The following is an 18,971-nucleotide window of genomic DNA, read 5'->3' on the forward strand; positions in this document are numbered from 1 at the left end:
TCTTATAGGACAGCGCTTCATATGCAGTTAAGGGGTGTAAGCACATGTGTGTATTTGGTAAATTCATGCACTAGTTTTATGGACATTTTGATATTATCCGTGGACTATAGTGCAGTTATGTATATATTTGGTATTATGATCATTATTAAATGTGTGACTGAATACAGGTACATATATTTTCATTAGATAGATAGATAGATAGATAGATAGATAGATAGATAGATAGATAGATAGATAGATAGATAGATAGATAGATAGATAGATAGATATACTTTATTTATCCCTAGCTGGGAAATTGCAGTGCAGCAGCAGCATTAGTGATGGTACGATGAGGCAGATGTGAGCAGGTTTGCTCCTGCTGGGTTAAATGGAAACCATCTTTTCCTAAACCTAGAGACAAACTTTTCCCTCTGTTTTTTTTATGTCAGTAGTGTGTAATGTGGAAAAGGACATGAGGTCGGTGACAGACCGGTCTGAGACATCATCCCTCCCTCCTGGACTTGTAGATTCACAAGTAAACTTAGATTTGGCTTAAAAGAAATGTGCGTGACACTGTAAATCCTGAAAAACTAAATGGCCTCGGAGCTCAATACGACAAAACAGCTACTCCAAGTCGGGAGGTCATGCAGTAGCAGCCGAGTGCTCTCCTCGCTCTCCCTGTGCCGTGAGCACACTAGAAATGTCTACTTTAAATTCTCGAGCTGTCAATCTCTCGCTCTTCATTAACTGCATCTCTGTGTATGTTCTAATTTATAAATATTCCCACAGATGCTTTGTCTCCATTGTCTTTTGAGGAAGCCTAAATAAATACTTACAGTATTTAGGGCCTGGTGAGTGTTTGCCCCTGGGCTAAGTGTGCTCACACGGCTCTGAGGATCCCTCCAGTGTTTGTGCAGTGGAGATCAAAGTCTTGGGCTGGGAGAGAGAGGAGGCTTTTCCTCTCATTAGTCATCTGGTATAGGCCCACAATTTATACAAAATAGTCTGCGGTTTGCTGGGATTATATGACCTGTGCTCTTGACTTCTCCAGCAAACTATATACAGACGCAACAAACAGGCGGAGTACAATCGATGTCAGATGGTTGATGAGCAATGAGATGAGAATCTCTGAGCGCCTTTGAGGAACGTGTTTGACTCCTGACAATTAAACCAGGAAGAAAAAGAGCCCTGTTCAATTTATATAATTCAGAGGAGGGGAAAAAGTTAGCAGCGTGAAAGCAGCCGGAGCTGCAGTCGGAGTATGAGCTCCTGCCCACGGGAGAAGCGAGCTTTAGTCTTTACCTCGATGGTGGAAACGTAGCGTTCACCGCGAAGCGAATGCCAAACCGGCCCAACAGCGTGCAGCCAAGGCTTTGATGTGGTGTTTACAGTAGGCCTATAACCAAAACAGTCTCACTGCCAAGTGTTGTCCTAATCAAAAAGACAGCGCATGTCAAATCAAACAGAAGCAGCATGCTGTCTGTATCTTCAGAAGTGCATACATGCAGGAGGGAGGAGAGTGGCGCTTTTCTGCTGTGAAAATCCACCCACAGACTTTTCAGAGCTTCTCCATCTCTCCTTGTCTGTCTTTGTTCCCTGGTCTTTCTCTCGTTCACACTGCACACTGTGACATATCAGCACATGGACGAGCACGGGCGCACACAGAATCGTTTCAAGGAATTGATCAAGTGCTGCACAAAACTCTCCGGGCAGCTTCGGCCGATCGGCTGAAAGTGAAGGAAAAATGACAAAAGGCCCGCCTTCCGTGAGAATCAGCCCAAACACGACTTCACTCGCGTGTTTACTGCTGAGAATGACTTATATATTTCATTTGTTGTTTCGACAAACAAATTGGTCCGGTGACATGGTGTAACATCAAAGCAATCAACCTCCACTATGGCAGCTTGAAGCAAAGGCCAGGACATTTTGTTATAATGAAAAAAAAAAAAGAAAAAGCTCCCAGCAGTAATTTCATGGCTGCTGAAGCTCGCAGTGGGTAGGTGGTAAAATGGCTTTATTCCACGTTCAGTTAAAAGAGGACACTGAGAGAGCATAGAGGTTTATTGTGTGCTTATTGTGACAGACGATGGCACTCGTATCACTTTTTTTAAGGCGCAGGTGCTTGACTCGTAGTTTTTCAAGGGGTTACTGAATTACAGAGGATGCCGCTGCAGGTCGGGCGATCTGTATATTGGGATGTCACTTTGCCAGTGATACCAGTTTATGTGCGCAAAATAAAAAGAGAGAGAAAAAAGCCAGTGATGCATAGCTTCATCCATATTTCTTTAATATTATTTTTCTTGTGCGTTTTATGGCTTCTCTGATGTGCCCTTTCTTGTCAGCGTGTCCAAGCTGATTTATTCTCCTGATGCATGCATAATTTAGTTGTTATGAAGCCGGCGTGAAGGAGAGGGCCACTAAAGCACAAGAGGCATATGTGTGTGCGTGCATAAAGTCTCAGCTGGGTGCAGCTGATGTGCCATTATATTGGCTGTGATGAGACCACAAAGCCAAGGAAACAAGCTGCAGTCTATGATATAGACATGGTTGCAGTAGGGAGCTGGCATTCACACTTATTATCTCACATTGTGAACACAGAGGATAAATCAACAATTGTGGGTGACAATATTGCACTTGACTAGATATTATTTGTGTGAAATGTGTCAGAATGGCATAAAAATTACTTGCATAACAAAGTTAAAGGGGGGAGAAAAAAGGCAGCCAATGGCTTTTAGCTTAGACAAACGCGGCTTTGGTTCAACCGCAAACTAATGGTGGTTCTAAGATGAAAAGCAAACGAGAGAGACAAAGCACACGACAACATGTCACCACACCTTCGCAGCCGGTCATGCAGGAGAAAAAAGGCCAAGCCATTTCATGCCTGTCTCTGTGTGTTTTATCACTGGAGTGTGGACTATCCTCAGCGCACTTGGTGTTGTGTCACATCTCTTGATTTGTTATTTTGTTTACAACGGTAAGAGCAATGCCAAACGACTACAATCAAACCAAAGGACAGACTTGATTTGGTTTTCCATCAAAGGCATCCAGGAGAGCAGCGGGAAGCATTAATTATTTGACTCTTTTAGGGAACAAAGGCAACTGTCTCTGGATAGCCAATTAGAGGGATTGCTGAGGAATAGGGAGCAAGGTTCACTTTAGTTACAGTGTATCTGACTCTGCCTGATTGCCCCCCCCTGCTCCACCCCCTCATATCTATCTTTCTATCTGCAGTAGCTTGGCAGGAAGTAGCAGAAATGAGGCTAACTACATGCGGTCATCCAATCCTCCCATCCGCAAGCCTCTTGGCCCTGTTGGCACATCACTCTGCCAATTGTGCCAGGCTGGAGTTATCTTGTCTGCCTGTTTAACAGCTGATCAGCAGTGTCTGTGGTGAGTTATGAGGCTTTAATGCAGAGCCAAATGGCCTTTGATTGATGCAACCAGAATATTCGGAACCCGATAAAGGATGTTTTCTATGTTTTAGCAGGCTTGCAAATGATTTTATTATCACTGACATTAGCAGCCATTACTAGGGAGAGCACGTGTTCTGAATTCTCATCCATTTCTATACGATTTAAGAAATGAGCCCAAATCCTTACAGTATCGAGCACAAAAAATGCATATGATCCACATCCTTCAGAGGCTTTAATGTGGTTTTCACTGTTTACTAATTAAAAACTTGGATAGCAAAAGCTATTCAGCATAAAAATTAAAACTCCGTGTGGACACAGAGGAGACGCATGGCCGGTTTGACCAAGAGATTGAAACAAGCTACGAAAATTGGAAAATGAAAGAAAGTGAGAGATTGAATGTTAAGAGGTGTTATTTCTTGCACCTGATAGATAAGGGAGAGAAACGTAATATACTCGGATGAGTGGGTTAGGACTGCGTTGAGTGATTCACATTAGTTGCACATTAGTAATCGACTGCATCTATTGGTCTGCGTGTTCTGCTGTTCCAGACATTGGCTACACCGTTATTGCTACATGCGACTCACGTGCTACACAAGCCGCGTCACACAAGCTGCGTGTCAGCAGTGTGTGCATGTCCTGTCAGCGTCACACTGCTTCCACTCAGTCATTCATGTCACATACAGTCAGCATCGTCTCACAGAGGATGACCCGGACCCTCAATATGCAGCAGGAACTCAAAAAACGACCTTTTTTAATGTATATCTATTTGTCACTCTTAAAAATCGAATGTGTCCGTTTAACATTTGTGGATCAAAACGGCTAAATGTGGGCCAAGTTGTAAAAAAATGCAGCATTAATGGATAATTTAAAGGAAAAAGCCTTTCAGCATGAAGGGGAACCTGCCTGCTCCTGCCTCTTTTATTTAGAAAAAAGCTTCAACAATACATTAAAAAACGCAGCTAGAGAAAACTAGAGGCGAAGTTGATCAGCCTCATACTATCACTCTCACTTCATCCTCCACTTCATCAACAACGTGTAGTTTTACTGCAGTTGCACTCAGTAGTTGCTGGGGCTCTCAATTAAATTTGTCTTTTGATTTTAGTACTTTATCACTTCATGACATTGACTTAGGGCTGAGCTATTTTGGAGAACATTTCAAACTTTTTAGCTTTGACTCCCTCAAATATATGTATTTGACAGACAAACAAATGGAACCACATATTTGCATAGTTTCATTTGTTTATGTGAAGGACAAATTCTTTTTATCAATTTATTTGTGTTATAAAAACAACAGAGCGCATCATTGCTTCCACTATGAGAAGCTCAAATTGGTTTGTTTGATTTAGTTTTAGGTTCAGACTGTTGTCTGAGAGACAGCTGCCTGTGTGATAATGAAGAAACAACTCACTTTTTTTTAGAAAGTAAATAGATTTCTCTGGAGGACAGACTTGCTGTGGTTCAACTTCTCCCTGTGTAAACAAACACTGTCAAAGCTCACTTGTGAGATCTTTTTTTTTCTGCTATAAGTGTTTTTTTTAATATACTTTTTATTCAATATTGACATTTTAAGACCTTTAACAATATACTGACACACAATTGACTTAAATGAATTCTTTTTAAGTGCTTGCATACACTTTGGAGACCATACAATAGGTCAGAATTTACACATATTTGCATATTTTATCATAGTTTGTTCCCTCTGTGGTTCCACAAACAGCAGCACCTTCTTAGGATCAATACTGTACATGTGCTTTAGTGTTCCTGATAAGTTCGCTGAATTGACTGTGCAGCAGTTGTGGCCATTGCAAATATTGACAGAGTGAATGAAAGAAATGCCCTGGAGATATTTTCGGACTGAATGCTGAAAAAAACAGCCTCCACCTGGCAGATTTATGTTCAAAGAGCATTTGACTTCCTGGAGCTATAATGAGGCTGTGACATCGAACACTATTTCAACTGTAGCTTCAACTGTCAGCAGTTAAATGATAAAAGTAAACAGCTCTGTGCTTTTGTGCAGCAGCTACGTGTTGGATCGTTTTCCTCCCAACTATATCTCATTCTGAATATTGATTGGTAGAGGAAATGATGGAGAGAGACGGCAGGAGACGCGGCATTGTTCTTGTCATGTCATTAACACCTTGGTGTGGCCGTGGATGCTGTGGGACAGGCGAAAATCCAGCGTCTCACAACACCGTAATGGATATAAAGAGGTGGCAGCTCCAGGTCTTACCACAAAATACCACTGGCATTGTTCTCTGCAGATTGGTATTCACAAAATGTCAATGGAAAATATTAAGAGCTTTTACACTGCCAGAGGACTCAATCAGTCACATTTATATCTTCATTCACGCTGTTTTATTTTTTTCTCTTGCTGCTCAATTCAAGGTGAACTGGACTGACAAAAAAAAAATAATGCTCGGAGGCAGCGGAGCGACGAGGGAAGGACAGACATGCGATCGAACCTTTGCCAAACCCCGCCCCCAAACAGCGATTATCCAGTCACAGCAGAGAAACTGCAAGCTGGTCAACATTCAGATTTACAGCCATACTCTGCATCTACATTGTTCGGATGGCGTCGCCCTTTTATAGCCTTTCTAAAAACAAAAGAAAATGAGTCAGGAATTAATAGTCTGAATAGCTTAAAACCTACAGAAGTAGACGAGCATTGGGGCTAACATCATCCTTCGTTTGCAGGGTTACAGGTTGCATTATAGAAATGTCCACTCATGACTAGCAATCCACTGCAGTGTGCTGCACTGCCAGCTGAGTAGTTGCTTCTGGATGCTCAGGATCAGGGTTTAGGGAGACATTAGCAGCTCTGTCCTGCTCTTTATTGGATCTGGGGAAGTTTCCAGTCCAGCAACCTCAGCAACCTGCAGCATTGTGTTAAGACACATTGTTTAGTCCTCATCCTAAGGTTTTTCTTTTGTAACTTTAAAAGTGAAAATATACTGTTTGAAGACACGAACAAGTATGTAAGCTCAGCAGCCGAACAGTGTTAGAACAACTCTGTTTTAGTCTTTTTTTTCTGAATAACTAGCGCTACACTGGAACACAGGATGCTGTTTCTACCTTCCCATGTCGTGCACATGGATCAGCTGGCGAGCACGCTGACTTTTTGTCTTGGGGTTTTATCTTTAGCCTCAGTCTTTGAGCAAAATACCACGCATGCAGCCATAATCATGAGCCCGTTTTACTGGGTGCACCTTTCAAAACAAGCCAGCTGGAGACAGGAAGATGTCAGCTGGAGACTCATGGCTCTAACGTTAGCTTAATCAGCTAACGAGCAAGCTAAAGCCGATGACTTTCGCCAGGCGGAAACGAGAAGCATGCTGTCTCCATCTTAAACGTATGAAAAGTTTTTGCTCTAAAAATCTGCACATGCAGACAAAACACTTGTTTCATCTTTTCTTGACGGTGCAGAAGGGAAAGGTTGTGGCGGCTGGGCTACAGTCACAGCTGGCACAAAGACAGACACTCGGGAAGCCAGGACGCGAGAGAGAGCCACAGGCATATAAGGAAGAGGTATGGTATAGAGGGGTGTGAGTAAGAGAGAAAGAGAGAGAGCGACTCATAAATCAAGCAGAGGTGAGATTGCTGAATCAGGGTTGATTGTGCCTGGGAGAGACAATAAAGCCTGTAATCATCTGTCTCTGCTGCACAGACCTGGCAATTATCTGCCCATACCTGACCGCCAGAACAGAAAGGGCAAGATCCATCTACCCTCACCCTATACAGCTCGGGAGTTTAAAGGGGAAATTCGTCCGCTGATGCAAACTGAAAGGACAGGGGGGAAAAAAAACAAAACAATATTCACTCTCAGGGAGCTAAGAACTGGGAAAACAGAGGATTAGGTTGAAGGAGTGTTGCGGGGATTGTCAGTTTTTTTCAGATCGGCCATATGTGATGTTTGGGGGCGATTCAAAAGAACGAGTGTTTCAAGATCTGTTTGGCTCTTTCATGTCTCGCTATCCGCACACGTATTAACACACACACCCTGTCAATATATTACATCAGATGAAAGAAGAGTAGCCACTCATTAAGCTGGTATAACACTGCCTGCGGAGGCTCCATTTGCTTCCAGTGCAGCTCCTTCATCGTAACGTCTGCTTTCAAACAGCTGTCTGATATTGGCATTTAGGGTACAAATTTACCTCCATTTCCCTCCAATACATCTGAGCCTGACGCATACGGACCATCACTCTCCGACTGAAAGCACCGCACTAAGGCCTAAAAGCATTTTTTGCCAGCCCAATAACAGAGCCAAATGAATAGTGTGGTTGTAATTAATCTCGTCTATTGACTGAATAAAACCTCTTGCTGGAACTCGGTTAGCTGTGTTTTCCCTCCCTAATAGAAGAGTTTGGAGAATAATTACAGTTACTTCCAGTACCATGAATGATCAATGCTTTTATCAAACACAAATCAAAAAGCAAAAGGGCACTCAAAAGAAATAATTCATGCCAACAGGTGCTTTGAGGCGCACATCGTGAGCACAGGGTCATCCGTCATTTGGGTTTATTTGCTCAGTCACTGTTTATCTATGGCAAAATTAGAAACCTGCCAGAACCAGCTGTTCACAGCTGCAGTGTCACATTTTTCTTTAACCTCTGTAAAGATTATTTACATTTCAGGTCAGAGATCACAAAGCGGATTTCTCAACATGTCAATTCTCTTTTCCAGACAATGAAAATCACGGTGGAGCAATAACACAGTGGGCTGCAAGACAATGACCCTTCATTGACTCTCAGTTAGGTGACCCAAAGCAGCATCGCCGACACTGAAACAGGGAATTAAATAGATCAGTGACTCCCGATCAGGGCTTCTGTGGGGTTGAGAGGGTAAATGGAAAAACTGTGAAGTAGCTCAACTAATTTGTGTTTATTAAAAACATATAATCATATATTGGTGTTAAGGATGAAAATAAAAATCCAGAAAGAATTATAAGTTGGAGTGATGCTGATATTCAGTTACTTTATTGTCTCAATAGCCAGTAAGCTACCAGCTATGATGAGCTAACGGCAAAACGCACACGACTCAGTAATAACACCTTACATGTTGAGCATGCAAGAGTGAGTTAGCAAGCAAGCAGAGACGTCCAAATAGTTAGCTAAAAGTCATTCAGAAACTGTTACAATAGTTAGCTAAACGTAATGGAAGTTTTAACAGTTTAAATTAAAAGCTAAACTTAACTGATACAACAGTTGAAATTATTAGCTAAAAATAATGGACAGCCAGTTGACATGCTTAGCTGAACTTATTGGAGAAACAGCTAAAGGTAGCTCATAAACAATTGAAAAGTAATTGGCAAAGAGAGAAAATGGTTAGCTTAAAATAATGGATAAACAGTTAGAATGATAAGCTAAATTTAATATTAACAGTTGGAATTACCAGCTAAAAATGATGGATAAATAGCTGAAACACTTAGCTGAACATATTGGAGAAACAGTTAGCTAAAGGTAGCTCATAAACAGTTGAAATAATTAGCCAAAAGAATGGATAAAGTGTCAACAATTGGCTAAAAGTAACGCTAATTTGAGCAATTATTATGGATAAATGGTTGAAAGGTCCAGCTTCTGCCACTCAAAGTTGCTTTTATATGCAAACGTGAACAAAAGGACATAAACATTAACAACTCAATTGAACAATGTTCACTTTTATAGCGTTACTGATCATCCACATTGGGAACGTGAAGATCACGGTCAATGAAGGGGTGCTTGAGCTCATCTGACAGAGCTGTGAGGGCACGTTGGCCATAAAGTAAAAAAAAAAAAAAAAACACCATCCTTGAAGACTGTTTTCCCCTGTCACTCCTCTTGGTTGAGCCAGCAGTGTCCGTACTGCCAGGGGAGCTGCGCTACCTGATAAGCAGAGGTAGAAGCTCTCTGACACATCTGTCGGCTTGATGAGCCAAGTGTCAAAGCCCCCCAAAGTGCTGGATGGAGTGCATCAATAAACGACTTTAATCCCCTCCTGGGGCCAATGTCCTCCCACTAATAAGGGATCGTCTTACACCACTGGCTGCAAGGCGAGAGGTAAAAGTGGCTTGGCATGGGCCTCGGCACGGGGATGTACAGTACGGGGGGAATTGTCTGAGCACAGGTAACAGGGTGTAAATCACACGCGCCTGTTGCCTTAATTGCTGGACTGAATTGCCGGTTTGCTTCCTCCTCCCTCTGCTTTTTGCTCTCGGTCCCTCTCTCCTCTCTTTAAAGTACACGTCTAGTTGTCATCACTCTTCCTCTCTCTAACACCTCTGCTGTGTTTGTATTTCAGGCTCTTTTCCCCACCTCCGCTATGTATCCAACTGTGGCCCAGACAGTCTCACTTGCCAGACAGGAGAAGAAAAGCAGAGGGATGGGGACCGGGAGCTGGGCAGTATTGGTTGTGCTGAAGGACGTGTGGGTTGCTAGCATCCTCAGGGAAGATCCAATGAGTGTTCCAGTCAGAGTGACCCTAATTAACCACATATTATCTGCAGGCTGTGTGGAGGATTAAGGCCCTCAGCTCTGGACTCTACAGGCCTGGAGACCCAAAGACAGAGCACTAAAGCACACTTCTTACTCTGCCTCAAAGCAAGACACACAGAGGTGGGGGTGTGAGGTTGGACCAAAAATAAAGAACCATGCAGGGAGCGGAGAAAACCGGTGGCTTGAAGCATATCTGGAGGTCAGGACCTTTCAATAATGAGCAAGTGAACATAGCAAATCCACACTGCTGTGTACAGTTCGGGAGGAATGTGCAGCCCCCCATGACATATTGTGTCTTTGTCATATCCCAAACATATCCTTCCCTCCTGCACAGGAGCTGTTTTCTGTAGGAGGAGGTGATCATCATTCTATTGAGAGATAATGAGCTCATTTTCCAGTTTGACATTAGAACACCCAGAAATGAGCACTTCGCCATGTTGACAGGTCGTCACACACGCGGCACGCCGCAGCATTAAACCGCTGTCTATTGTCAGCGAGGCAACGCAATCTGGGAGCTACACAAAAACCCCCATTGATGCGACACAATAAGCAGCCCCCACAAGCAGGCAGAGGCTCCGATTTCCGGAGAAAACATTTTAGCAGCAGCTGTGACATATCTCATTTCAGATGAAAGACGAGCCAATATCAACAACATGATTAAACAGGAGATTAAGTGACACCGAGCAGCCAACTGTTCGAAGAATCCAAAGGTTATAGCTCATAAGATATGCCATTTCTTCAAGCGTAATATGCTATTACAAGTGTTATGAGCTGCTAGTGAATTTATTTCACATTTGCATAACACCAAACTACTGTATAAAATAGTGCAGTGTTAACAGTTCCAGCATTTGCAGGGCTTTCATCAAGTATTACGGGGTAAATCCATCCACCGCCAACCCCGGCGTGCCGCTGGTATACTGAGTCACTGTAACATGTCCTGTGGTCGCACGCTGTAATTCCTGACTCAAGGCCCGCGCTGTCACCTACCTCGCTCGGTGTCGTAGAGGTAGACAAACTTCTGCCACTTGTAGTGAGAGAGCAGGCTGAGGACGGCGCCCCGGAGGGCGGGGCGCATCTGGATGACAAACTGCACCTCGTTATCGGTGGGGTAACTGGGCGTGACGAAGGAGGTGTGCAGAGCGCCGCAGAAGGAGGTCAAGGTGTTCATGGACTTCTTGTCGTAGAAGCCGAAGATGGCGTACACTCCGCGGGAGAACTGGGAGCAAACTGCAGGGGACAGCAGAGGGTGAGAGGACGCAAGTGTTAAGACTTTGCTCAGCATGAAAAATGTGTGCGTCATCACTTCAGGCAGTAACAGATCAATTGAGCTGTTTGACCACTAATAACCTGCCAATTAAGGGTTTGTGTGACCCTGTGTGTGCAGCATTTATAGTCCTGCATATCCTGTAAAAACATTAATAACAATACGAATACCGTTCATAATAATAGCAAGTATGAAGTTACTAAAATATTCTGTCTGGTCAGATTCAGAGTCAACAATCAAATTAATTATTGATTAATCTGGCAATTCTTTCCCACCATTATAATTACCCACAGCTCAAGATGATGTACACATTTCTTGTCTTGTTTGATCCATCCAAAACCGCAAAATATCCACTTTATTGTATATGATTTTTTTTTAATTACTAAAGATTTTCTGATTATTAACTAATTGATTAATTGATTTGTGCTTCTTTGATCATGTCATTCCTGATTTAAATCAAAATGTTCCCAATTTTAGAATATTTTATTTAGGCCAATAATGACTGCTTGTGTTTAGAAGCTGATCATTTGAGAACTTTTGCATCTATTGTTAAATAAAAAGAATAGTAAAAAAAAAGATGTTTATATTTCTCACTGTATGGTAGTCATGTACAGTCATGTTCTGGTATCATTATTGTAGCTCAGGTTTTGATATGCAGACAGTGTTGAAAGATTTAAAGCTATAGGAACTTAAATGATGAGTCAATTCACTGATGAACCAATCTACAGAAATTAGCACTTTGATGGATCAATTGTCTTTTTTAAAGCAAAAACGTTGAACATAAAGCAAAAAAAATGCTTCTTCATTGGAAGGAACTGTACTTTCTTTATTTATTGCGACAGTGACGTGAATCTTTTCGGACTGTTGATCAGACAAAAGCGACATGATGACGTCACCTTGAGCTTTATTTTTTTCACTGTTCTGACATTTCACAGACTAAAAAATTAAACAGACACTCCACCGATTTTACACATCATGTTTGGTTCAGCTGTCATCAGGGGTACTACTTAGCGTGTATGATTCTCACGTTGTTCAGGAGGGAAATTCCCAATGTCTGAAAAAATAACCCTAGTGATGTCATCAGGGGTATCTCGGCTTGGGTTCAGAGCCAAGAAAAATATAACACACATCCTGTGTGCCAAACTGCTGTGGCGTTTGAAAGATGGCAGGCAGGAAGCGTCTAACGAAAGACACTATCAAGTTGCATTGTGGGAAGTATTGGAGCTAGTGTTATTAGAGTTTGACCTACACTAGGGAGTAAAAGTCAGAAGATTTCAGCCTCTGTGCTGCTTTGAGTTCCTGCTAAATCACTGGAGTGCCCATTTATTGAGAAAATAATCAGCAGAGTAATTAATAATGAAAAAAAAAAACAGTTGCAGCCGAATGATCTCAGGTGATCACAATATAAAATCCCAATTACACCTGGTATTAACATTCACTATCTGCATCTGGACGAGAGAAATGCATGTTAACACACAACTAGCAAAAAGACAGGAAGCATTGGTGATGGGATGATGGCAAAAATCCTGCAGGTGTGAATGCAGCGCGGGTTTGTGTGAAGGAAAGCAGCAGCCAGAGGATCGAAACGTCACAGCGTTCACCGGAGGTCTGCGGATCCCACCAGGAGCCCCCGCTGGTCACCGCTCTGTTTCCTCATCCCCAGTGAACGACTCACTGCAGCATTCACAGCGCTGCCGCTGCCTGTCGCCGCTTCTGTCGCCTCCAACCAAAGAGCTGGAAAAGACAGCTCCTTCTGCCTCGGGTGAAACACAGCTTCACTTTCAGTGGCCTTAAACCCAAAACGTTCAATTCTGTTGATCAGTCACAGCTACACGCTTTGTATGTCTGCACAGCGAGAGATCAAATGAGGAAGAGTGTGCAGTTACACGTATAGAGATCACATTTTAATATGAGACTGACCCTTGAGATCCACTTTTCAGGAAAAAAAAAAAAAACCCTTTCGACAAGCTGCACAAAAACTAGACGCTGCTCAGTGAAATTACTATCTGAGGCGTCCAAAGGTAAAAGAAAATAAACAGTTACAAAATCATTTGAATGTTTTTCACTGTGACAAATCTATAACGAGCACTTCGGGGACTGAACATCTCAGTAATTCAAGCGTTTTTTTTTTTTTTTTTAATCAGCATGTGCATCTGATGACATTTTTTGAGAGGCAACAAGAAAGTTTCTATTTGTTTGTGTATTCATCCTGCGCTCCGGCGGGGCAGCGGAAATTGTCGGGCAGGAGCACCATTCAGTCAGAAGCCATTAACGTGTAAACTAACATTCGGAGCTACAGATGTGTTTTTGCCTTCCTGCGCCACCATGAATGGCTGTTCGTCTTATTCTGATTGAAAGTCTTCCCGCTGGGTAATCAAGCATCCTTAACATCCATAAATACTTTCCAGCGTTCTAGTACAATGGCTGGATGACAGCATGGGAGGCTCTGTCTAATCCTATGTACTGGCTATGTTAAATATTTGCTCCTGATCGGCTGACGGATATTTAGGGCTGTCACTACCATGAAGTTTTAGCCGGCTGTTGTACAAATAAGCAATGATTTAATTGTCTTTTTCTGTTCATCTTTTGCCACTTAAAAGCATAAAACAATAGTAATACTAAACTTTATTTATATAGCACTTTTCTTAACAATGTTATGAAGTGATTTACAGAATAAAATAAGAAACAGAACCAGATAAAGCAGATTCAAATATTAATTAAAGTCAGTAAGTAGCCAGACAGGCGGACCTCACACTGAAACTTGTGCTCAGATAGAAAGTCTATTTTGCCACAACCAGCTGATGGAAACACACCTAATGCACTTTCTATTAGTTGCACCATTGCTAAAATTAGCCAAGTTCCATCCACGCTTTAGTACAGGTGGAACAGTTAAGCAAAATGATGGCGACAGCTCCAATCATTGCGATCAGGCGACTGCGTAATAACTGCGACAGGCCTACAGATATTCATTCAGTTCCTTTAGTGCGATACACCAGACATAGCTTAGGCTCTTGTTTAAATAACGCATTTAAGCATTCTCTGAGGCGATTGATGCCGAACTGGAAACAATTCATCACCGACGTGACAGCTTGTATTTTTGCCTTCATCCTAATCAAGCGCAAGATGCAATCGCGCACGTACGCACACACAAGACCATGTTTTGTGTTTTGTTTTTTTTTCCTGGCAGTGAGAATCGTTGTCAAGAACGGTGCAAACCTTTCAGACGCTCAGAGGACAACATGACAGCGCTCACGTACTCGGCTTGAAGCACAATTGCTGTGTGAATGAGAGATCTAGTCACTGGTGGGATTTGCCTCATCCTTTTTAATTCTATTCCCTCCCTATCTGTCCTGGTACAGACACCACTCCCAAGGTATAAGCATCCATTCTCAGCTACACACACACACACACACACAAACAGGCAAAGCTATATGCACGCATGCATCCACACACACACACACACATGCACAACACTGCTTCCTGATAAGTGAATCAACAGATGGACAGCAGTATTGTGGGTACGTGCTGCAGGGTGAGTGGTGCAATCTCCCACACTGAATGGGAGCCAGTAGGAGTTCCAGCCCCCGTCAAGGCCCAGTTTTCTCTGCACTCCCTCTTAATTTGGGCCAGTACTGACACAGAACCTATCCTCGGGGACCAGATCTGGCAGCCTCTCTCTCTCTGCTCAGCTGTCCTCTGCTTATTAGGTTGAGCTTTGAGCGAGCCCGAGCTTCAGGAGCAGATATGTCCACACACCCTGGTCCCTCTCCCCCCTCTCCCCCCGTCTTGCCCCCGTTAGTGTTGGTGTCTTTGCGCTGCAACCTTTTCAGGGTCGCCCTCTTATTGCAGCAGAAAGGTTTGCATGTTGCAGGGATCCCGAGAGCTACGCCATCCAGAGCGATCTGAACTCTGGGTGGGTTCTCCCAGGGCGGCGAGTTTTAGAGGGATGTTCTAGACAAAGAGTGACCTGTCGTGATTTGGGGGCACGCACTGGCCTGTCTCACTGGACCAGATCTGCCAGCGATTCTGCAACCCTGGCCCTCAGACACAAGTCACCCTGCCACAAGGGCTGCACAATGCTTTCTTCACAATAAACCCCATTCTACACCTTCTCCAGAGTCAGTCGTGGGCCTTTGTGACAGGTCACATGGCTGTATGGGAGGGGTATTCACAGCCACATGCATTGCCATAAATAGACCAAACCACAGTTAGCGCAACACTACATGCAATTAATGGAAGAAGTGTTATTGATTTTCAATGGAGTACAATAAGCTGTGCTGTGCAGAAACCCCTTGTTTCTCACTCTTAATCACTATTGCCCGTTTCCACGGTCAAAGGCTAACAAGCCAGCACCACATGTGGAGGCTTCCTGGGTTCAGTATATAAACTGCAGCCTGGAGGTGAATCTGAGCTTCGGGAGCCTGCAGTTGGAGCTCGCAGTGCTGCTGTTTGCGACCGATAAAGATAATGTGTCGTCTCATCAGTAAAAATGAGCCTTCCTTTGGCAGTCTGGGCAGCTACGACCACCGTTTTTACAAACTGACGTGACGAAACAGTGGAGGACAATTAGCTTTGTCACCAGGTGCTGCTCCAGAAAAACAAAGCAGTGGAGCAGGTTGTTTTTCAAACTAGCCTCCCTCTTTAAATCACATACTTTTGTAGAAGATTGCAACTTTGTCATTCAGCTACATTTCTGCTACACACTGCGCCAGTTTGCTACCTCACTAATTTGTGGTGCATGTAAATTTCTTAACCACTTCAATTTGAATAAACTCTAATTCACTTTCAGTCAAGGGTGAACAACAAGACAGCAGAACAAATGAGCAGAACAGACACAGTGGCAAGTTTATTAATAGGAAATAGCAAACAAAACAGCAATCAGTTGAAATATATTGACCAAGTTGAACAGAGGAAAGTCAATTGCACCAAGATTTCAGCCTAATAGCGTAAATAAAAGAAAAAGGCTTCTGCTTTAATCAGAAAGGATGGTTGGACCTGCATTGTTAAACCTTTTCCTATTACATCTGATTCTTAAGAGCCAAACTCAGAACTTAAGCTGTGTCTGAAAGGTTCAACATACTGTATGGAAAGTTCTGGATTACCCTTCTGCAGCCCAAAAGAGCCATATTCTGTATATGTATGTATTCCTCTACTTTACTCACTTTCTCCCAGAGATGACTCTCCATGCAGTACTGATCCCCCACCCCCTCCTTCAACGCCTCTCTCCACTCTCCTCCTCTCCATCCTCACCACCATATTTGACCTCTCCTTTTCTTGCCTGTCATTTGCCTCAGCCATCTGGTCATCCCCCAAAGCATACACCCTCTTCAAGCGTGGCAGTGTCTCTCTCCACCTGAGTGCCTCTCTCTTTCCCCTCTCACATTGTTTCCCCCATAATATCGCCCCGCTCCATCAGTGGAGCAGAGATTGGTGTTGGACTTGTTGACGGGAAAAAAAAAAAAGTGCACCGCGGAGTCAGGAGAGCTCGAAGGCAGTGCCCCAGCCTCGGCCTCATCCCTCTCAGTAATCAAATAAAAATGAGACAAATGTCCCGCTGCAGGTGGAAATGAGGCAGCTGAACCCGTCTCCAGCTCTAAAGAAATAACACATCAGTTAATATAATTCAATGATTCTGTGTCACCTTGAATTTCAATAATGCTAATTTACTCACAAGTCCTCAGACAACCACGTGCATGTACGCGGAGTCATTAGAGGAGCTTGCATGAGAGCTGAGTGGTAAACAACACAAAGATAATTCTGCTGCTTCTCTTTTCCTTCTTCTCCAATCTCATTTTGCCTTTTTTTTTTTCTTCCTCTGCAGCTAACCGTGTCTCCTCCTCCTCCTTCCTCCTCCTCCTCCTCCTCTTCCCCCCCCCCCCCCCCACCACATCCTGCTGCAGGGAACCATGCATCCCATCTCCAGTTCACTGGTCAAACACACACAGTGTGCCGCCCTCATTCCCTTCTATAATCAGGACACTTGGCAGTGCTACGGGGATGTTACATTTCTGATGCATCACTTGAGATGGCTGGCCTGGAATGCTAGTTCAGAGGGATATGTGGTGTCCTGCAGGCATGCTGGGCTAATTCATAAAAAAAAAAAAGAAAGAAAAAAGAAAAAAACCTTTTCATGCACTCAAAGTATTAGTCTCCCATGTTCACTGGCAGCCCATGAGCCAGAGCTTTGCACAGCCTTGGGAAGGGGGTTGGGAACAGTAAATGTCAACGATGATTGTATCTCTTTAGCTGTTTTCCTCCTCTTTCTTACAAAACCCACGTCCTTTCTCCTTTTGGCTGCTTTGTTTCTCCTCTCAGCCACATGTCCTCCATTTCCTGCCCGTGTCTCGGTCTCCTTCTCCCTCCGGACCTCGCGGCTCCTCTCCTTGGTACCCCCCACCCACCCACCAGCCTACATCAGGACCAACCTGCTCTGCAGACGGGATGCTGTCACTGGGAGATAGCTCGTAAGTGCCCCGGGGGATTGCATCAGCTCTTGTCATATAGAGATGTGAAGTGCTTCAAACTGTTAACTCAAATGGCAGACCCAGATTCAAGAACGACTCAACTGCAGCGGTGCTGTGAAACGTTAAAAGGAAACTGTTACTAGCCCTGCTCCATCAACATCTCGCACCTATTTACACTTCAAATTACCTGCTGGGTTAAGTCATTCCAACACACAGACTGTGGAAAGAGAGCAAACAGACAGCCGCCTTCAGTTATAGAATACAGCAGGATGTGTTTTAATATTAGCGTTAATCTACTTTCAGTGGAATCGAATCATGACCAAATAATTGTTATTGTTTAACCAAAATCTGTTTCTTTCTTCTTATTCTTTTTTTTTTTTTTTTTTTTTTTTTTGGATTCCAAGAAGAAATTGAAAACTATGAAAATAAGCTGTTTTACACATACAGAATGAAATGCTTTCAGGTGTAATGCATAACAATGGGCATTGCAACGCACCAATTTGATTTGTATGTAATTTCTGCCTACATTTTTCTTATTATCATATATATTGGAAAAATATTATAATTAATAATTTGACATGACTGTAATTTCTTTCTGTTTTGTTTCTTTTGGGGTTTTTTTTTTTTTTTTTTTTTTTTGGCATGTTCATGGTCAGCGTCTTAACCCTCAAGCTACAGTTGCAGCCCCATATCACTGTAATTTCAGACTTATCGGCGAACCCAGCTGTCATAGGGCTATGTTTTCCAAAATCAACAGCACAAAAAAAGTCAATTTAAAGACACGTTTTTTTTTTTTTTTTATGGAGGCACATGGGTGACGTCACCCACAGTCCTGCTAGTGGTTTCACAGTATTCCACTGATTGCGGGTGGCAGCTGACAAACACAGCAATGTGCCAGAGAAACACATGGAAGAAGACTGCTATACAATAAACAAAGATGTAAACAACATGTTCAAACACAATCTGCTTTGCAAATGTTTTATGCAGAGGGACATGCTTTGAACATGCTGTTAGGTCTCAAGGACACACAACATGTTCTGGGGGGTGACACTGAAGGTAAACAGAATTTCTGTTTGTTTGCAAGAACAATGCAATGATCTATATCATCTACTCAAATATTCTAAAGCAAAGCGGCTGTTTTTTGTTTTTTTTGTTTTTCTTTACAGGTGATAACATTTAAGATGCACTTTTTGCACAGAACAGCTCTGTTTTAGTTTGCTCACCCTGCCAGTTTGGTTGAGAGGCACCGTTCAGAGGTGCGCCTGTGTATGTGTCTCTTTGTACATGTACTTGTGTGTTTGACTGCTGGAGCGCATGATGGATGATATATGGGATAAGGAGCATGGCCTGGGGATGCTCTGTCACCGAGGCCTGTTAGCCT

The 18,971-nt window shown here is 43.1% G+C and overlaps 1 protein-coding gene across 1 annotated transcript in view; it reads right to left on the bottom strand.

Annotated features, from left to right (window-relative positions):
* Window positions 1-18,971, bottom strand: part of LOC121611580 (glutamate receptor 3) — a 79,253-nt gene that overhangs the window by 43,385 nt on the left and 16,897 nt on the right. The window contains exon 3 of the mRNA XM_041944202.1: window positions 10,850-11,089. Within this exon, the coding sequence (XP_041800136.1) occupies window positions 10,850-11,089 (240 nt within the window). The remainder of the gene's footprint in view (window positions 1-10,849; window positions 11,090-18,971) is intronic.

This window comes from Chelmon rostratus, chromosome 9 (assembly GCF_017976325.1).
Source record: "Chelmon rostratus isolate fCheRos1 chromosome 9, fCheRos1.pri, whole genome shotgun sequence".
Classification (NCBI taxonomy): domain Eukaryota; kingdom Metazoa; phylum Chordata; class Actinopteri; order Chaetodontiformes; family Chaetodontidae; genus Chelmon; species Chelmon rostratus.